General features: G+C 38.0%; 1 protein-coding gene across 1 annotated transcript in view; it reads left to right on the plus strand.

The window, feature by feature from the left end:
• LOC131432553 (protein fem-1 homolog CG6966) overlaps positions 1 to 21,341 on the plus strand; it is a 177,355-nt gene that overhangs the window by 138,544 nt on the left and 17,470 nt on the right. Inside the window, exons 2-3 of the mRNA XM_058598892.1 lie at positions 20,061 to 20,220; positions 20,292 to 20,492. Coding sequence (XP_058454875.1) covers positions 20,061 to 20,220; positions 20,292 to 20,492 — 361 coding nt within the window. The remainder of the gene's footprint in view (positions 1 to 20,060; positions 20,221 to 20,291; positions 20,493 to 21,341) is intronic.

Genomic DNA, 21,341 nt, shown 5'->3' on the forward strand with positions numbered 1-21,341 from the left:
ATCGAAAATTAAAGAAAGTTTACAAAGTTCATAAAAATTCAATAAAAATAAAAATAAAGATTTGAAAGTAATTAAAAAAAACATGAAAAATTCATAAAAAGTCATGGAAATGAACGAGAAATTCAATTAAAATCCATGTCAAGTTTCTAAAATGAATCATGAAAAAATTATTGGAAATTCAGCAAAAAATCATTTTTTTGGATATTTCACATATTATATTTCACAATTATAAGAATTTTATAGAAAACTCAATAAAAAGATCTCGAGAATTTCTCTGAAAAGTATTGCAAAAGTTCAGGGAAACTAATTGAAATGTTAGAGATAGTTGAAAATAATAGAAAGTTTAATCAGAACCGAGAGAACATTCAGTAAATATATCAAGCAAAATAATAGAAAAGTCGTGGAAAGCCCGTAAGAAGAAAATTCATAGAAAAATCATACGAATTCACATGAATTTTGAAACAGAAATCAATCGAGAAGATATGAACAACTACTAGAAACGTCATTCCCTGAGGCATATTCGTGAAAAGTCAATTAGAAAATTAAAGTAGAACATTAGTCTGATAATTCTATTGAACTTGATTGTGAGGAACAAGTCCTCATTTAAAGTACACACAAACTTGGTTTTGAATCTTCCATTGTTTGATTATTTCAACGAAACCATTTCAACCTATAAACGATCATAAACCCTTTAGTGACATTACACTAACAAAGCGCAGATACAAAGCTTCCCTTTCAGCAGGAAGAAATTTACGACATCCCTGGCTGATGAAAGTTGGATGCACCACGCCTCAACGCATATAATTACGAGCATGGAAAATTGCATTGACATCTTCTTTCTTCTGTCTGTCTGTTTGCTTTTCGCATCGCTTCGGTGCATGGTTCTATAGACCATGGTTACCATCTTCGATTTACAATCCGCCCAGTGCGGCGGTGCGGGTGGTGTACTTGAAGGAATTGAGCGCGGGGTTTTCCCGTGTCATTGTCTTCGTCTTCGTTCTTTCGTTCCCGTAGCAGAGACTTGGAGGCGTGTGACTCACTGAGATTTACAGCCATGGCTGGTACTCACAGGAAGAAACACGGAAACAACAACGCGATCCCTGTTCAGTGACGAAGACGCGAGGTTGAATGACCGATCGGGATGCCCCCGATCGTGGCTGTGAAGTTGATACTTTCCCCGATCGTTGTTACAATTAAGAGGTCGAATATTGTCAACATCAATAAATAAACAAACAAACAAACGAACGAACGACCGAATGCAAACTGCACACCACCTTCGAGTCTAAGTCGGTGGCGTTGTGCTGTCGCAACCGAACCAGTCGATCCAGGAAACGCGATCTTTTTCTGTGTTTTTCTTTTGTTCCTTTCAAGGCTACAAGGGCAAGTTCAACGCGCATCGCAAAGTGGACTGACCGCGCCGCCGCATACGTGTGCGGCTTTCGGAAGGGACGCGAATTCGAAGCTCATTGAATATGGAGTGGATTTTGAAACGTGTTTTTATTTCCGTTTTTGGGTCGCCGTGTTGCTTATGGTTACCGTTATGTGAGCACTTATACGGGGGCTAATGATCAAATTTGTGCGGTTTTTAAGATTAGCATAAAAAATACACTTTTCAGCGTTAGGTTGGCTGCCCTAATCGAAAATCTAGCCATGATTTCTGGTCAACTATTGACTGTGAAACCGGTGACTAGGAAAATTAGACACCCTGCCCGTCGTTTTCCGCAGTAGAATTCAAGGACATAAATTAAATTATGTAAAATGTTTTGTATGTGCCACTGAACGATTACTAAGATAAATTTATCAAATTCAAATCGAACCAGTTGTCATTGACGAGTAACACGAAAATGTAAGGTTCGAGTTGAATGCCTTATATACACTGTTCTGTACTGAAGTATATTGGTATTCTTCTCTATGAAAACTTGCCTACGCCTAGGTTATTTCTTTGGTTAAATTTCGGAAAACTCCCGTCTTACAACACTCTCAAATTAAATGTATTAGTTTATCTGAAAACCGAAATCGTCTGTCCCAAAACAATTGATAAACGTCGTCGTTCGTCGGCTTTCGTCGTTCAGGTAGGACCGCGTAAACACGCGATGAGCCGTGCGTCACCGTTGTGGACACAAGTCAAAACAAGCGCGACTCTTGGGCTGAGCGCGTGGGCAAGCGGTCAAGATCAAGTTCCGTGCACCGCATCGCAGGGGAATTTCACTCGAGGCTTCTTGTTTTTTTTGTAAACACAACGGTGCGCCGCTTAGCCGTTTCGGTTGGTACTTTTTGTTGCTTTATCAAACTAGCGACTGATGTGGTGGACAATTAATGTTAATTTTTATTATAGAAGTGTCTGATTAGACGAACGACGAATTACAGCTTAAATACAGTTGTAAGCGATGGTTTGGCAAATGAAAGAAGCCTTGATTTTAAGGAATTACTTCTTGTATTCTGGAATGTACTGAGGAAACGTCAAAGTGAGGAATACTCGAACCGAAGGATATTTGACTTTACAAGGATAGTTTGTCCAGATTCTGTTCCAACGCAAAGCATTATTTGGGAATCTCCTTCAAATAATGGTTCCATTGATAACCTCTTTTCATGGATGGAATTTACTTTTGCACTTTTGTCATGTAACAATAATGCTCTTTTTTCCATTGATGTTCTTTCAGACAAGCTCCACCAACATGGACTTCCAGCGGTTATAAATAATTATTTGCACAACCTTTTGTCAGAGAAGTGCATGTATTTTTCACATGGCGATTTGGCAACATTCAGAATTAGCTACATGGGTCTCCCGCAAGGCTCATGCCTCAGTCCGCTCCTCTATAATTTTTACGTGAATGACATTGACAGCTGTCTAGTAACCCCATGTACACTAAGGCAATTGGCAGATGATGGCGTGGTTTCAGTTACTGGGCCCAAAGCTATTGATCTGCATAAATCATTGCAAGATACCTTAGATAACTTGTCCGTTTGGGCTGTTCATCTTGGTATCGAATTCTCTGCGGAGAAAACAGAGTTAGTCGTCTTTTCAAGAAAGCATGATCCCGCGCAGCTTCAGCTCCATATGATGGGAAGAATGATCCAACAGGTTTTAACTTTTAAATACCTCGGGGTGTGGTTCGATTCCAAATGCACGTGGGGAGGACACATTAGGTATCTGATAACGAAATGCCAACAAAGAGTAAATTTTCTTCGAACAATAACAGGATCTTGGTGGGGTTCTCATCCGCAAGATCTAATAAAATTGTATCAAACAACGATACTTTCAGTGATGGAATATGGATGCGTTTGTTTTCGTTCCGCTGCAAACTCTCATTTTATCAAACTTGAGCGAATTCAGTACCGTTGTTTGCCTTAGGCTGCATGCACTCGACACATACAATGAGTCTTGAAGTTCTGGCGGGAGTTCTTCCATTAAAAGATCGATTTTGGGAGCTTTCATCACGCCTGCTAATAAGACGTGAGGTGCTGAATCCCATGGTAATTAAAAATTTCGAACAACTAGTCGAGCTTCGATCTCAAACAAAATTCATGACAGTATATTTTAACCATATGTCACAGGAAATCAACCCATCAAGATATATTCCTATCCGTGTCAGCCTCCTAAATGTCCCTGACTCAACGTTATTTTTCGATACATCCATGCAGCGCGAAGTGCGTGGAATCCCGGATCATCTACGCTCGACGGAAATCCCAAAAATATTTTCAAGTAAGTTCAGGCATATTGACTCTGAGAAAATGTTTTACACGGACGGATCGCGAATTGAAGAAGCGACAGGGTTTGGTATGTTCAACAATAATGTTTCGGCCTCATTTAGGCTTCAAGAACCAGCATCTGTTTATATAGCAGAGCTAGCAGCAGTTCATTATAGTTTGAGTGTAATCGTCACATTATCTCCAAACCATTATTTCCTCTTCACAGATAGTCTGAGTGCAATTGAAGCCATTCGCTCAATCGCTGCTGGCAAAAATGAACCGTTTTTCTTGGGTAAAATAAAACAGTGTCTGAACGACATATTGAATAGTAATTATCTAATCACTATAGTCTGGGTCCCGGCTCATTGCTCCATTCCAGTCGATGAAAGAGCCGATAATTTAGCCAAACGTGGTGCTATTGAGGGTGAAATTTATGAGCGACCGATTGCTTTCAACGAATTCTATAGTTCGTCTCGCCAAAGAACACTTGCCAGCTGGCAAGCATCTTGGGATAGAGATGATCTGGGTCGGTGGATGCACTCAATTATTCCGAAAATATCGTCAAAGGCATGGTTCAGGGGACTGGATGTGAGTAGGGATTTCATTCGTGTGATGTCCAGACTCATGTCCAATCACTACACGTTAGATGCACATCTCCTTCGAATTGGGCTCTCCGAGACTAATCATTGCGCTTGCGGAGAAGGTTATCGGGATATTGATCATGTCGTTTGGACATGCGTGGAGTATCGTGATGTCAGATCTCAACTAATAAATTCTTTGCGTACCCAAGGTAAACTATCCAATATCCCAGTTCGAGACATTCTTTCTTGTCGTGACCTTTCATACATGAAACTTATTTATCATTTCATAAAGAAAATTGGAGTTTCAATTTAATAAAGGCCCCTTTTAAGACTTAGTTCTGATCCCAGCTGCGTCCATGAGTTCAACCAATAGCTAAATTAGAATAAAAATTATGTAATGATACAAACAAACTCGAAACAGTTTATGAAATTATCAACAAAATGTCTGAAAATAACAGCTTATTTTATAATTTATAGAAGTTAATCGTTTGGTTCAAATAATATTTCCGAGTAGATTTCATAATTAATGACGAGTTACCTAAGATGATATTTAAGCTATAAGAGAATATGTTTTAATAAATTCAAAACGTTGTGACTATGTTAGAATTAAATTAGGATAAGAATATTATGTAAAAGTGATGCTACGGCGAAGAAAAACTTATGTAAACTGCCTTAAGAAATAAACGTATTTATGGAAAAAAAAAATGCTCTTTGGTTGAACAGAATTAAATTCACCTTGATGAAGGATTTGCATGACCTCACAAAAAGACACTTGAAGCATTGTTCAACAAGTTTCATGGGCAAAATATTGTACCACCTGACCGGAGGCAAGTGGAAGTTGTCGCCATTCAAAAGCCAGGAAAACCAGCTTGTTCTTTCATACCAGTCCCACAAACATGGTCTTCCAGCGGTTATAAATAACTAGCTGAATTACCCGGCGTTGCGCGGAAATGTTTCGTCAAGGTAAGGCCGCCAAAAGATTCTAAAAATTGTTCTGCCTATCGAAATACTCTGAATGTAGTTAAATCCGGCAACCCGATTGAACAATACTCCGTACATGTTCAGAATGCGCACGGGCAGTGTCCCATATCAGATCACAGCAATTTTCACAGCATTCTCGTCAAATCGGGTCAGTTTTATGTTTTTCGTGAAATCCGATCAATTTTACGTTACATTTCGCATGTTTGGGCCACTTGCTACACTCCCTCTCTCCTGAAATAACGTAATAATATCCTGTGATACAAAATAGTATCTGTATTTCTTAAGAAGCATCGTTTCTCGTCTAATAAATGTTATACTGAGCTCCCCTTTTTAGTGAACGTACTACAGCTCTCATCCATGAGTATTCTTTTAATCACCTCTGAGTAGTGGAGAAAGTATCTGAGTTTGCCATAAAGTATCGATTCACACCTTTCATAAAAGCCAAGCCTTGGTATTACATTCCTGTAGTGGAATATGACCCTCTGTTTCAACAGACTTTGTAGCCGATTCAGAGTGTACAGAACCATTGCATGGCTGGTGCTACGATTCTACTGACACTACGAATCCTTCCAGGTCAAGGCTCGAACATACGACAACCGGTTTGTAAGACCCTATGCCCTATGCATTGAACCGCCAACCCGGGACGGGCCCCCTTTCATACATGTGCCAAAATTTTGCGTTGCATTCAAATTAACAATAGCAATACTATCTAGCACGACCTGAAAATTCTTTTCCCTCTCTTGTTTTACAAAAAATGGCCGATGAAAATTGGTTTTAAAAACCCCCGCCTTGTCGTCTAGATCTGCCAACCCCCCTCTTGTTTGTCGTCAAATAAGAAAAAAAAATACAATAAACACCCCTTTCCTTTTTAGAGGTACTACAAATTCCCTTTTTTTGATCACCATTGCAATGAATTTATCAGTTCGCCGAGAAAAATTTAAAAAATACTGAATTGCAAAAAATACCTGTGCCAAGTTTGGGAATAATTTACTGAGTTGTTATATCAATCATCTTTAAGTTATTATAAATATCTGTGCCTGTTGTAAAATGTCTATTTTTGAAAAATTCGAAACATTTTGCCTCAAATTCCCTCTGTTAGCAAACGCTTACTTTGACCCACCCACCCTACCTCCTTAAATATCCTTATAGAAACACATCAGCAGCAATAATATCTTGAGCCAAGTTAAGTGTGAGGCGTGGTAATCTGTTGAGTTGTTTTGGAGTTATGGTCGATCATAAAAACAATCCCTCCCTCCCTCCTTAAAAATGCCATTAGAATCATCTGAAGTGCAAATAATATCTATACTGTGTCGTTTTTTTTTGGAAAATGCTATTGACTTCACATTATACCTTCTTTTTTAGAGGTACTAATTATGTTAACTCCCCTCAAATACCCATAAGACCATATTTGAGTTTTTCAAAAAGTATGGATGGTTCATCAAAAATTATCGATTCTCTGTATGTTATCGAAAAATTATCATTGCCCCCTTCCATGTTAAAGACATTTACTACACACTCTCCCTCCTAAAAATGTCCCAATGATCATCACTGACCAAGAAGTATCAGTGCCAAGTTTGATAGCAATCCGTTCAGTATTTTTCGAAGTTATGCAGTTACAAACATTACATCCCCTTTTTAGAGGAACATACTATATCCACCCCCAACAAATACCCATATAATCATGTTAGAATTTTTCAAAAATTATGTATGTTCTTTAAAAACTATCGATTATCTTCAAATTAAATAAATATCGTCATTACCACCCCCCTCTCCCTTTCCGTGTTAAGGACACTTGCTATGCTCCCTCCCCCTGACAATGTCCAGCAAGAAGTATCTGTGGCAAGTTTGATAGCAATCCGTTCAGTAGTTTCAGAGTTATGCAGTTACAAATATTACACCCCCCCCCCCATCTTATTAAAGGCACTTGCTACATTCACCCTCCATATAGTCATATCTAAGGTATGCCATAAGTTTCTAGGGTCTTAAAAAAGTATCGATTCTCGTCATATTGTATGAATTTTTTCATAACCCCTCAATGTTAATGACACTTCCTACGCTTCCTTTGCTAAAAAACACGCTTATGACCATCCCTGAAGAGCAAGAAGTACATGTTCCAAGTTTTATAGCAATCCGTTAAGTAGTTTCGGAGTTATGTCAATACAAACATTGCACCCCCCCCCCCCCCCCTTTTAAAGGCATTTGCTACATCCACTCCCCATATAATCATATCTAATATATGCAAAATGATTCTGTAGTCTTCAAAACGTTTCGATTCTTGTCAAGTTATATGAATATTCCATAACCCCCCCCCCCCTGTTTTTGACACTTGCTACGCTCTTTCCTCTATAAAAATACTCCTTAAACCATCACTGAAATGCAATGGCATCTTTCGGTACAACATGGACTCCATTCGCTTTAAACCATTCCAAAACATCTTTGGTGTAGTGACAAGATGCCAAAACAGGGCAGAATAGAAAAGGAGCGTCATGATTGCGTAGGAATGGCAACAATCGCTTCTTTAGGCATTCTTAATGGTATATTTCCTTGTTTACCGTGCTTGTAGTGATGAAGCTTTGACTTTTTCGACCACAGCTGCATATTGCCTGCTGAACCAAATATTTTTTGGAAAACTTGATTTTTTTCTTTGTCCTGAAATGCTCCTCGGCGTTTCATATGACTATAAAAAAACGATCCGGGAAGTGGCTTGAAGTCTTCCAACACATAAATAGGTAGGTTAATTTTTTCTTGCACAAAATTGACTGCGTTGCATCGGTACGTTTCGAACGTGACGAAATCAAGCATTTTTTGTGCTTTCGTATGAATGGCAAGAGACGGTTCTCATGGCGCTCAGTGTAAATCGCTCCGTTGATTGCTCCGGTAGTGATGAAGGGAGTATTTATTTTACCACATTCGCAAATCGCTTGTCAGACACTGTTTTTTTTTCATAGCTCTATAATATCTTCTTTCGAACATCTAAACTAGACAAAATATATTTATCCCTGAAGTTGACAGAAGCTAGTCTTTACGAGAGCTTCATCATCTCTACAACACGTTTTATTGGATAACTTCGTGCTCAGTATTCCACTGCCGGACGAATTTGAGGGCTATTTGGACCAGTGATGCCATTTCACTAGAGTGATACACCAGCGTGTAAGTTTCATGCCAACACTAAGAGTTTTGCTGTACATTAATGAATCAGTTGAGAGATTTGTTGAAACAGAAAGTCAAGTTCCACTTTGAAATGTAGTATGCTGACTTCGTTTTTGCAGGTTTCTCACGAGTGCATATATTCAGTTATAATGAAAGATTGAGTTTATTCTCAACAGCTTCAAATAGCTTACAAAACTGAAATTTTTCTAGCGAACCTATCAGCAAAAACTAATTTATTTAATCTATTGGGAACATTTATTTGAATTGTGATCAAGAAAATGTTTTTCCCTAGATAAATCGATATAAAATCATTGGCTTTACTTAGCTCATTTTCACATACCAATAATCATCCAACAAGGAACGGAATTAGTGAAAAAAATTTGGATTTGAACCGATAAATTGGTTCCGTCCATTTACTTTGTGTGTAAGCAGAACTCATCGAATTATAAGTGAAGATAGCTACCAGAGAAAATTCAGCAGCTACTATAGCATCTATAACTATGGGTACGGTATATAAATTGGCGACTCAACTAAACCTTACTTCTTCAAAGCTGATGAAGGTAACAAAATTACGGTCAATGAAGAAAGGTGCCGTTCATTTCAGTACTTTTTTTGAACTCGGTCTTCATGTGATTTTTGCGACAGGACGGTGTCACATGCCGCACTGTACGCAAATCCACGAAAGGGTTAAGAATTATACTGTCTGTTTCACAAGAAAGTTGGCGAGTAAATAAAAGCATTTCTGTTTTGGAATTTGACGACGATTTGATTAATAAATAGCGAATTTCGGCTTGTCACTATAATAGAACAGCAAAAACATAACAACAAAACGCATAGTTTCTGTAAGCAGACCTATGCGACAGCGTAGATGTTTATAACAAAATTTTCTTTTAATAGAATCGTTGAAAAAGGTGCTATAAATCACCGTAACTGTCGAACATTGAACCTACAAGTCGTTTTTGCTGTTCTATTAAACTGATAAGCCAAAACTCGCTATTTAAAAAGCATTTCTTTATACCAGGTTTTGGTAATATTTGCTGAATTTTTTTTTCAAGAGGCATTTTGCAAAAAGAGATTAGTTCCAAATAATTTCCTCCTTTTTTTTGTATTATTTTAAGTTCCAAAAAACATTGTTGTTTTTTTTCAACTGCAAGTTAGTGTCATGTGCATGAAGGGAATTGAACATGTCGAAACTTTTGCCAAGTGAAGAGTTGGTCTAAACGATTTAAAATTGAGGATTTCAGTAAGAAAGACAATGAACGTGAAGGGTAAAGGTCTTTTGAAAGAAGACAATGATCGTCTACACGTTAAGGGAAAGATTCAGAAAGTGGGAGGACGGGTTCCACATGAGCTGAATGATATACCGCAGGAAAAGATTAACGAAATGCTTCTTTCACGGTACGAAACAAAGAGTTCGAAATCAACTTCAACACCTATCATTTCTGAACTCGGATGAAAACTTTTGACCCATTCGCCATACTCCATACTGTGACAGCACCGTGTCACAAGTCAATCAAAACCATGGCAAAACTACATGATTTGAACTTCGAATTGCTCCCACATCCAGCGTATTCGCCAGATTTGGCTCCCAGCGACTACTGGCTGTTCGCAGACCTGGAAAAAATGTTCGCCGGTAGGAAATGTTCGCCGGTAGGAAATTTCGTCTATTTTTAGGCAAAAGATAAATCGTTCTGCAGAAATGGTATTGAAATGTTAAAGCGGCACTGAAATTGTTGCGTTGCTTTTGATGGAGATTACGTCGATGAATAGAGTTTATTTTGAATCAAAAAATCGAGTTCTCTTTGTTAGGCCCGGGACTTTTCAGCCCATTTGTTATCAATTTGGGGATGACAATTTGACATTCGAAAAATATCTGAAAATTTACCTTTTCGCCCCAGTCTCCCCTATTGATGATGACTTGGTAGATTGGTGCAGATAATGTTTTAATTTTGGTAGATTTATTCTCATGATTTCGAATCAATTTTCATATGAAGTGTTGCGTTATCAAGAACCAATTCATTCAATTTTAGCTTAGTGACTTAAACAATATTAAATAATTCAAATCGAAGAAGTAGTCCAAACCTACTTTGACAGAATTTTTCGTTGGCTGTGGACAAACAGTTTTTTGAAAGCATTGGTATTTAAACGCAACTAATAACAAATGAAACATTGATTGATAACTTTGGCCGAAACCGGAAAACGTTGACCGGCGTCGAACGCTAAAATCTAACTCCATTCTCTAAATCGTTTTAGCTTGAATTCATTAGCTACCAAATTGTTATTGCTGGCTAACCACGTTCCATACGTACTGTCACGGTTGATGCATCTTATCTTTGGAAGAATGACCACGCGCAGAATCGAATCGAATGTCCTTGGACGCTTCATACTCGGATGAGATTTACAACCATACAAAAATGCAACATTTTCGGTGGATGCTTTTCCGTCGATTTTGTCGCCAAACTATAATTCATACCATTAGAGGTCAGCTCATATCAATTGACGAAAACATTGGAACACCCTCCGGCAAAAATGTTGGACCAGTAGTTTTAAAGAACGGGTGAGCACCAACTGCATCGGATGGCAACAGAATTCATTCCCGAGTGATCATCGTTCCATCGACGAATGTTTGCCCAAATCAGCGGAGAAACACCCAAAAAAAAACACTAAACATTCTATCGCATCGAGCCGAGAAGTCTAGAAGCAAAAACTTGTTTTATGGATCATTGTTTGACCAACTAAATGGTGTTGTTTGTAAAACTAGGAAGAACAAGAATTTGCGGTTTTTTGGGATTTTGGTTTTTTGTTGGATCAGTCATTGTGCGATCGCGAAACCGAATGGATACAAAAGCCGCCATCTGTCAAACAAGAGAGTACATGTTTCGGTCGTAGAATAAAGAGTTGATTATGCTCCTGGATGTCAGTGCCGTGTACAAACTTTTGAAATGGCAAAGCATAAAATGTTCAATCGTTTACCGAATCATGTTCATAAGAAGTCTACTGATGGCCGCCAGTTTGCTGCGATCGTGGTCGGGATCGAAGCAATCGCATTGGGAACGAGCGATGCGGAAGGTAACAAATCGAGTCAAATATTGAGCAGAAGATAGAATTCAATTTATTGTTCGACCAAAAGAAAAAAATCAGTTGTGTGTCACTGTCGTGATAGGTTAGTTTGTTTTGGTTCTCGAAAACTCAGACTCTGCCCGCAAGAATGCTGCTAAACGTCACCAAAACGAACACCAGTCAGACGCCATAACCTTGATCAGTTATCTAGCAGTGGGTTGGTTGTGTAACCGAAATCGTGTTTTCACTGTCAACCGGCTCATTAAAAAAAAACCACCTCGCTGATGATTGGTTCGTAAACAACCGTTACCATTTAAGCAGGCGAGCTGGCGGATTGCGGCGACCGACCGGTGACGAGCCTCTTGACCGCAACGCAACCCAACTTGACTCAAACTGCTGATGCGCACTGAAATGGCGCGTGGTAATGAAAAGTGACTGAAATTTTTATTCAAATTAGATGCGGGAAGGTCGAAATACTTAGGTTTCCATATTGTAACCGGATCAGGGTGAGTGATATCTTTGGGAACCAGTTACTGGATAAATTTTTGTATCCTACATAAGAAATTTTCGATGTTAAAAAACGTCATTTGAAAATTCTTAACTAAAGTCTGGTTTACATTTTGGATTTGACGTTTCCATCATAAAGTTTGACATCTTTAACCATTACCATATTCGGATCATTCTGTCATTTGAGGGCTATTTGTTTTGTTTACAGTGAGTTAAAAATTTCACCTCTGTAAAAAAATGGAACATTCTCGTGCAATGATTTAGTACGATTTCCGTCGTGGATTATCAAGACAAGAGTGCTTCAATCAACATAGTTCGACTTTTGGCAGTGTAGCACCATCCTATGCGGCTGTAAAAAAATGGTATAACGAATTCAGCCGTGGTCGTAGTTCGCTTGCCGATGAATTCAAAAAAGGTCGTCCAAAATCAGTTGTTTTATCGTTGCTGTGAGAAATCTGATAATGGAAGATCGGAAGTCATGTGACGTACCGTGAAATGGAGGCAGCCTTGGGCATTAGTGTGAAAAGCTTATAAGACATTTTTCATGAACATTTAGTCATAAAAAAAAATTTGTTCACGTGTGATCCCACATAATTTGACAATCGCTCAAAACAGACTCGTGACGATTGGTGCGAAGAAAGACTGAAAACACGCGGACCACCGGCCAGGTCTTTGAGACTCGGGAGTGTTTTCCGTGGAGCCATACGAACAAGCCACTACCATTGAGAAGCAACGTCACCAGTAAAGGATGGGAGACCAGCCACTACATAATCCTAATTATTAGAAAATGCCTTTGGCATCATAGAGCTAACGCATTGTGCCTTAATAAATATATCTTAAAAGAAAAAAAAGAAAGCCTGAAAAAATTCACAAATGACGAAACATGGATTTACTCATATGAGCACGAAACTAAACACCAGTAGACTGTGCGGGTGTTCCAAGAAGAACCAAATCCAAATCCAAAAGTTGTTAACGCTTCAAACAAAATGGTGGCTTGTTTTTTCGGTATAAACACCCGAATATTTGAGCACCCAAAACGTCACGTCGAATTGATGGACCATTCGCCGTATAGTCCCGATTTGGAACCTAACGACTTCTATTTGTCTTCCCTTGCGTGAAGAATAAACTGCGTGGAGAGCGGTTCAATACTCCTGAAGAAGTTGTTGAAGCGTTCAAAAACCATGTTTTCGGGGGTACCTCAAGAAGAGTGCGAAAAAATGTTTTGAAAATTGATTCAAGATTATGCAAAAATGTATTGATCATCTAGGGCAGGACTTCCCAAACTATTAACTTAGGCCTCAGACCCCCATTAACAAATTCCTTTGAAAATGCAATTTCTTACTATTTTAATATTGATGTAAAATACTTACCAATTTCTGCGGATGGTCAAATAAACACAACTTTTTTAGCGTAAATATTCCAAATAACAACTTATATCAAACAATAGGGAGTCGACTTCTAGACCTCTTCGACCCACATAGTCAAATTTCGTTTACGTCGACCCCCGCAAAAAGAATATCAACCCCAATGGGTCTATATCGACCACTTTGGGAACCCCTGATCTAGGGGAATATTTTGATAAAAAAAAACATTTTCGATCAAATATAATACTGTTTTCAATCTTAGGCTAAGCATTTAAGTAACAACCCTCGTACATCATAATTAACGATATTACTTCTAGTAAAAATATGAATTTGTTCGAAAATACCATCATAATCCATTTGATTTGCCGCCCTCAGCATTGAATAGCGAGCAAAAAAAAAGGATCGATTTGGCGAGCAAAAAACAAACGGGTTGGTGATATCAAAGACATAACTGGATGACGTGAGTACAAATAGAACTGACATGCTTTTCCACACTGCAGAAAATGTTGCTTTTGTTTTAGCAAATTCTATGCCTATTTATTATAAGAAAGATAAACAAACATATTCGAAATTCTTTTATATCGAAACTTACCAAAAACATGGAATAATTGTATTTTTCATGATACTTTAAAAAAATTATGGCGATGATTAACGTATAACGTAAAAAAAATCAATTGAAGCCAAATATTTTCAATTTATAACGTAACATATTCGTATTTTTGTGTTTTCAGGGGACCTTTTTTGTAAGTGTCAAAGCAAATTTCATAAATTGTTGTATCTGAAACATATAGTATAAGTCATAAATTGAAAACAAGAGAATACAATAAAACAAAGTTTCACAATGTATATTTTTTTAATTTCAAGATGTTTTAAAATTGCTTTGGATATATTTAGGTTAGATATGTTCAGAAAGATTTTTAAACGTATTTAAATCGGTTGTGCAATTTATCACTGTTAAGTTTTACCATACTACCGAAAAAACAATCACTGTAGGACAACTTTGAATACATCTAGAACAAACGTGCAGCAAATCACTAACTTGTCCATGTTGCACTAGCAGCTATAGCAGTTTTGCAAAAATTTTCACATCGTTTTGTAAAAGGAAGTGACTGTAACAATTTTGCAACTTATCAAATTTCTTACAATTGGCTGTCAAAATTGTTTCGGACATAATATACCTTATGATCAAAAAAGAACCGGAATTTTATTAACAAAACGCAAAATTTTAATTTTTAATAAATTTCTTTATAATCGCCTTCAAAGTACTCTCCTCCTGCGGCAATACATGCATGGCAACGCTTGGTCCAATTTTCCATACAAGTTTTATAGGCCGCCGAAGGTATGGCCTTTAGTTTACGCAGCGAATTCTCTTTTATGGTCTCTATTGTCTCAAAACGCGTTCCCCGCAATGGCAATTTGAGTCTGGGGAAGAGGAAAAAGTCACACGGGGCCATATCTGGAGAGTACGGTGCTTGGTTGATGATATTGGTTGAGTTTGTGGCCAAAAACTGCGACACAACCAACGCTGTGTGAGCCGGCGCATTATCGCTTTTTTGGCACCAGCCGAGAAGCGACGCGTTTCAAACCCAAAACATCAGTTAAAATGTGTTCGGCTGATCCATAAGAGATGCCCAACAATACAGCAATCTCTCTAATCGGTACAGAACGATTTTGCAACACGATTTGCGGCCAGGGATCTCATCATGATCCAAGATTGTACGACCACCTTTGAAGCGTTTATACCACTCGTATGCCTGTGTTTTTCCTAGACACGATTCACCAAAGGCCTTTTCTAACATTTTCAACGTTTCGGAACACTTAAATCCATTTGCAACACAAAATTTGATGCACGCACGTTGTTCTAAATTTTCATCCATTATAAAAATCGCCACACGAAAATTTTTCAACTTCTTTGTATAGACGCCAAACAAAAACTAATCGTACGATATGCGTCAATATTTGACAGAATGTGTATTAAAGTGTTGCCAACGTTGAGTAAATAGAAGTTTACCGATTGGACAAGCGCGGGAATTTTAAAATGAAAATTCCGGTTCTTTTTTGATCATAAGGTATGCCTAAATGTTGAGAAATCTTTTGTTGGAAGGCAAATGAGCGAATATATGCTTCCCGCAAGGTAACAAACGATAAGCCGGATTGATGACCTTGCTTCGCCAGATCGTTTTGGTACGTGTGCTGTCCGACATCGCTTCCGCTCGTTCAGACCTAACAGAGCCAAAGCAACCTAGCTTTGAGTAGACCGGCCAAACGAGGCGGTTACAGGTTTGAATGCGAGAGGCCGCCGCTTCCGACGGTGGATTGGCAGCCAACTCAGCTGGTGTCGCTTCGGTGGTTCGACCTTCGGCGAAATGGCTTTCGGTGAAATGACCGGCTCCCCTAGAAATACAACTTTTCATACGCAATGAAAAACAAAACCTCATCAGAAAACTTGTATATATATTTTTAAAGATCAATGGTCGTGTTACATGCAGTTGTATTTCAAATCAAATGTAAAACTTATTCTTTACAAATTATGTTTGCTATGTTTTTGTAAACATCAATTCAATTTTTGTTTACGTTACGTAGTAGTTACCATGGGTTTCACAATTGTTTTTTCGTTGATTTCATTAGATGCATCGATGCATCAGTTTTTGTGTCAGTTGCACAATCGTTTTGAATGATACAGATGCAATAACATGAGCATTTTTTAAATTAGTTTCACAATCTATTTTTGTACGGTCATATATCTATAAACGTAACCTTGTTTTCGGTTATTATTATAGTTAATTCAACACAACAGAAAATATTTTGGATAAAAAATGGACCGATTTTTTTTTTAATTTTTTGGATAGGTTTTGTAAAAATACAAACTTCACTGAAAAATCTGTCTCAATCCAATGAGACATCCAGTAGTGTAATGACGAATTTCTCATATTACTTATATTTTCAAAAATACCACTGCCGGATTCTGTCGCAAATTTTTTTGACGTAGGGCTACGTCTTTCTTTACTATGCTTACCAGGTTGCATTTTCAAAATTTCACTACACGAAAGTGTATCGAAAGTACACAGATAAAAATATTTTGTGAATTTACATCTATTTTCGTGCACATATCTGTTGCAGGCAATTGAACATAAAGTTACTTTACAATTCTGTGCGTTTCAATATAATGTAATCGCAAAACTAAGCGTTAATTGAAAGGTACAGCTCTGTTCATTGAAAATTCAATGTAATCCAATTTAGTTTTGCATCGATGATGGTTTACAATCAAACTTTCGATTCAACTCATGTCTATTCCGTGTTGCCATGGAATTACATGTCGTGTAAATTTAATTTTTTTTCCTGTGTACTCCACATTTGATTTCTGAAAATACTTTTTCCCTGTTTATTTTCTCTAATTTTTTCACAAATCGGATGGAAGAATTTATAAGATTGTTATTAATAAAACGTTTATTACTCTGTTTGACGTTTGCTAGCTTTAGTCTATGATAATCCATGAATTTTCGCTGTGCGAAATTCGCACCAAACAAGCTCTAATAAAGCTGGCATTTGGATGCATCGCGTTCGAGAGAAATGTTCTGATCAGTGTTTAATATAGTAAAGAATTCCACAATTTGGCCCTTCTGAATGCAAGAAATTAATCCTATTCTACAGCATTCTGATAGTTTGTTTCACTGAAATATGCAAATCCTAAATGAAAAAGACACAAACGAAATCACGTAAAAAGAAAGCTATTAATAAAAATTCATTCAATTTGAAATCAATCGGCACCGTGGGTAGTTTAAGCGATTGCGTCGTCCTGCTGCTGGTCGTTTGCATTGGAGAAAAAGTACAACGTTGGGAAACGTCATACAAAATCAACTGTTCTAATGGCTAAGAGAACTACTAAGATAATTTCTTTGCAAATCGAAGGTAAAAATCATCGGTTTAGTGCAAAATTTGCACATCAGTTTGGTGCGAAATTTGCACCAAACGAGCGTAAATATAGCTAGCATTTGGTAGTATCGCGTCCGAGAAAAATGTTCCGAACACACACACGCGCGCGCGTTTTGACCCTTCTGATTGCCAGTAATGAATCCCGTATAACATTTGGATAGTTTCGTTCACTCAAATATTGAAATAAATGAGGGAATGTTCGACTAGTGTTACGATTGTATTTATGTAATGATTTCTTCTTGGTCAATGCTCGAACTTACAAATGGCTTCGAATGCCGCCCTAGTTCCTAGAATACAAACGCAATCTTCCGAAACCAAATGGTCTTTTTCAGCACTACAAAATTTTAAACGGTCAAACGGTATTAAATCAATTAATATCTATACACATCTCGAATGCAGTCTACGTCAATCTCGTAGTTATGTCTCTGGCTTTATCTACCAGAAATTTTTTTTTTTTCAAATAAAATTTTTATTAGGCTCATTTGCTTTAGCTTAACGTGGCCGATTGTCTTGTTGTTAGGGAGAGAGAAAGGGATGCCGTATTACGGGGCGGCATACTCCCCTAGAGTTAGTAAGGGGACATAAGGAGGGTGGGACCTACACAGTATTGAATCTACTAGAAAATGTTTTTTTCAGATTTGAATGAAATTAGAAAGTTTCTTTGGGTATAAACTAACACCATTTTTGATGGTTTGAAATGTTACACTTTACCTTATAGTTCCGGAACCGGAAATCGGACCCGGATGAAAATTAATTTTAGGTTTAGAATTTAGTTCCCGAATACGGGTTAAAAGGTTTGAAACTAAGACTTTTGAACTGAACCCTAATTCTAAAGTCTGGAACGAGATTTTGGGATTTAGTTTCTTGGCTAGATTTTGGAATTGAATTTAGTGCCTTAATTTTAGCTCGCAACTTGTATTCGGAATTCGGTTTCAGGAATTCAACTTAGAAGATACAAGAATTCTAGATCTGGATGGAAGCTGCCATCGGAACCAGAATTTAATTACTGAATTCAGCGTCAGAATTTATTTTTAAAGTTCGGTTTCAGAATTCATTTCCAGAATTCAGAATACTGGAATTGAATTCGGGACTCGGAGTCTGCAACTAGATTTTTGAATTTTGCAAATTAATTCGGAGCCCCAGACTTATCAATTAAGGTCATTGCCCAAGTACCATGCGCGCGGGTAGTTTTATGAAATTTTAGATGGAAATTTTGAATACTTTGCCAAAACCAAAAACATACAGACCTTTGAAAAGCTTTCATTTATCTGCAGGGCAAAAATGGCTGAAAAAAGTGGCGGATCTTCCGAATCTTATCAAAAATAACTCTGAAAAAATGAGTTTTTTTGTCAATTTGAAAAAAATAATTCGATGGCATGAATTTTTTTTTTTCCAATAAACCTTATGTTGACTACAAGCAGTCACGTACCCGAGGTGCCCAGGCCCCTCCCGAAATCAAAAACAGATATTTAATTATTCAGAAAATCTCAGACATGTTACAGAAATAACAAGACAGTAAATGTAAAGAAATGTAATACAATAACAGTTCCAGTGAAAAAGTTTAAAGTGTCTGTTAAAAACACCCGTAAAAGGCACACCGAGAATTAGGTACGTCAGCAATCTTCAGTAACATTATTTTTCATCTTTGGGTCCCTCCCGAAACGAAATCCTGGGTACGGGCCTGACTACAAGGATCATATTCGGACACATTTTTGAAAAACCTTTTCACGCTTTTCATAGAAAATCAATTTGTATTCACGTTCTCCAGCTATGTCTCTGACATTACCCAGCCGCCTACCAATTTTCACAAATTAATACTATCGCTCAACACAGATTTTTCGGAAAATAATCTGTAATTCCGGTTACGTTTAGTGTTATCGCGATGTTACTATATTGCAACGCTGCCAGGTATACCGATTTATTGGTAATTATATCGATTTTTGTTCTCTATACAATTATACAGATATGTTCTTCTAAACTACTAAAATATTAATTATTCACACGGATAAACACCGATTTTTGGTTTTGGCTTGGTGGGAGACAACCCCCGTCACAATTGGTAATGTAATATAGGTTGCAGCACAGATAGATTTTTGGCAACACTGGTATAGTGTCTGTTGAGATTTGTATTCAATTCGTTCAAAACAAAACATCCGTACAGAGAAGCACATCAGTGAGACAAACTATTTTCGAATTACCCCCCCAAACCATCGTCGCCGTACCCGACCAAGTTCAATCGATTGAGCTGCATAGTTCCGAAAGCAAACATCTCCCGCATCGATTCGGCTAGTTCAAGGTTTCGAAAGCAGAGGTCACCCGTGTTTATGTTCGCGCAATTCGATCCGATGTTGGCGGTAGCGTAGCGTCAGGTTTAGGAGCTATTTATAGATAGACTGATTGAAATCTAGGAAAGCTAATGACTTGTGAAATTGTCATACCATCACACCTTTTCACACACCACCATGTCCGACGAAGTTCATGGCCGACACTACTCCCCGAACATCAACACGCTGGGGTTGTATTTTGATGTTGTTTTTGTTGTTTGTCAACGGTGATATTTGTGGCTTGATTTCAGGATACATGCACAACAAGCTAAACGTCAATCATTTGTAATCAATTAACTGCCGAGAAGAGAATTTTCGGTTATTTCCTGAGAAATATGATCCAAGTATCCAAGGAAAACTTCCATAACTGAACTTTAATTGATTTTTCTAACTATGAAGTAACAAGACTTCAATCGATTCTCAAAACTTTAGTCTAATAGTTTTCCCTATTTTACTCTACTCTCTTGCAGCGATACATTAGCGGTCGTCCACAGAATGAAGTCGAAATGTTGGTAACGGCAAAGACGGGCGGTGCCACACCACTACTGATAGCCTGCCGGAATGGTCACTTTGACGTAGCCCAGTATCTAATTAAGCGTTGCCATGCCGATGTGGAACAACCCGGATCAGGTGAGTCTTTGTTTTCTTTTTCCGAAACTGATCAACGGATTCATTTATCTCTTTTTCTTCCCTAATTTTAGTGATATTCGATGGCGAAACGATAGAGGGCGCACCGCCCCTATGGTGCGCTTCGGCTGCCGGCCACAGCAGCATAGTAAAACTTCTAGTCCAGCATGGTGCCAAAGTGAACAGTACAACCAAGACGAACAGCACACCACTGCGGGCGGCCTGCTTCGATGGACACTACGAAATCGTCCGATATCTAGTGTCGCACAATGCCGGTAGGTGGACTGGCCGCGGTACCGAGGGTGATTCCTCCAAGTTTTCAGTATGTCCTGAGTTGTTTTATTGGAAGTTCTCATTTGATGAGAAATGTGCTGTGGAACACATCTTTCAAATCTCTATATCAAAAACTCCAATCTCTAAGCATACAGAAAAGTGGTCAAGAAGGATGAAACTTTATTCAAATGCGGACAGCTGAGGCGTTATAGTGTCTTGCGGGATTTCCCTAACAGAGACGACAGTATTGAAGTTGTTATACGAGAATGATCGCGCAAGTCAAGCAAAACTGTCTGTGAAATCCAAGAAGCCACCTACACACCAATTATTTTGTATGTTACGGATGTCGGTAAAAGTTTTACTGACTTTCAAACAGTTGAAACTTCGGTAATAAGTTCATTTAAAGTTTCATTTGCTGGATGTCTGTCATAATTATAATTATATATTCAATAGTATTGTCAGATGGTGCCACTTTGCTGCGATATTTTTTTTCGATATGCACGTTGAGTTAACGATATCTTTTCGATATGCACGTTGAGTTAACACAATGGAACGACTGTTTTCGATGTAAAGTGTCACTGTTTCAGCGCGTTGTTTCGGTGTGAAGCGAAACAACGGCAAACGTTGTACTGAATTGACGTTTCCAAAACACATCTGATGCAATCGCTCGGTTAGTAAATGTGAAAGTCATTCAGCGTTTACATACCGACATAAAAGATGGAGCACCCTGTAGAAAGAGTGAAGAAAATATCTTATAAAAATTACCATATGAGAAATTTACAGGAAGTTGCTGAGTATTCTAGGTTGCATGTTTCAATTTTCTCTTCGTTTTTGCTACGGTTAATTTACCT

Source organism: Malaya genurostris, chromosome 2, assembly GCF_030247185.1.
Source record: "Malaya genurostris strain Urasoe2022 chromosome 2, Malgen_1.1, whole genome shotgun sequence".
NCBI classification, from domain to species: domain Eukaryota; kingdom Metazoa; phylum Arthropoda; class Insecta; order Diptera; family Culicidae; genus Malaya; species Malaya genurostris.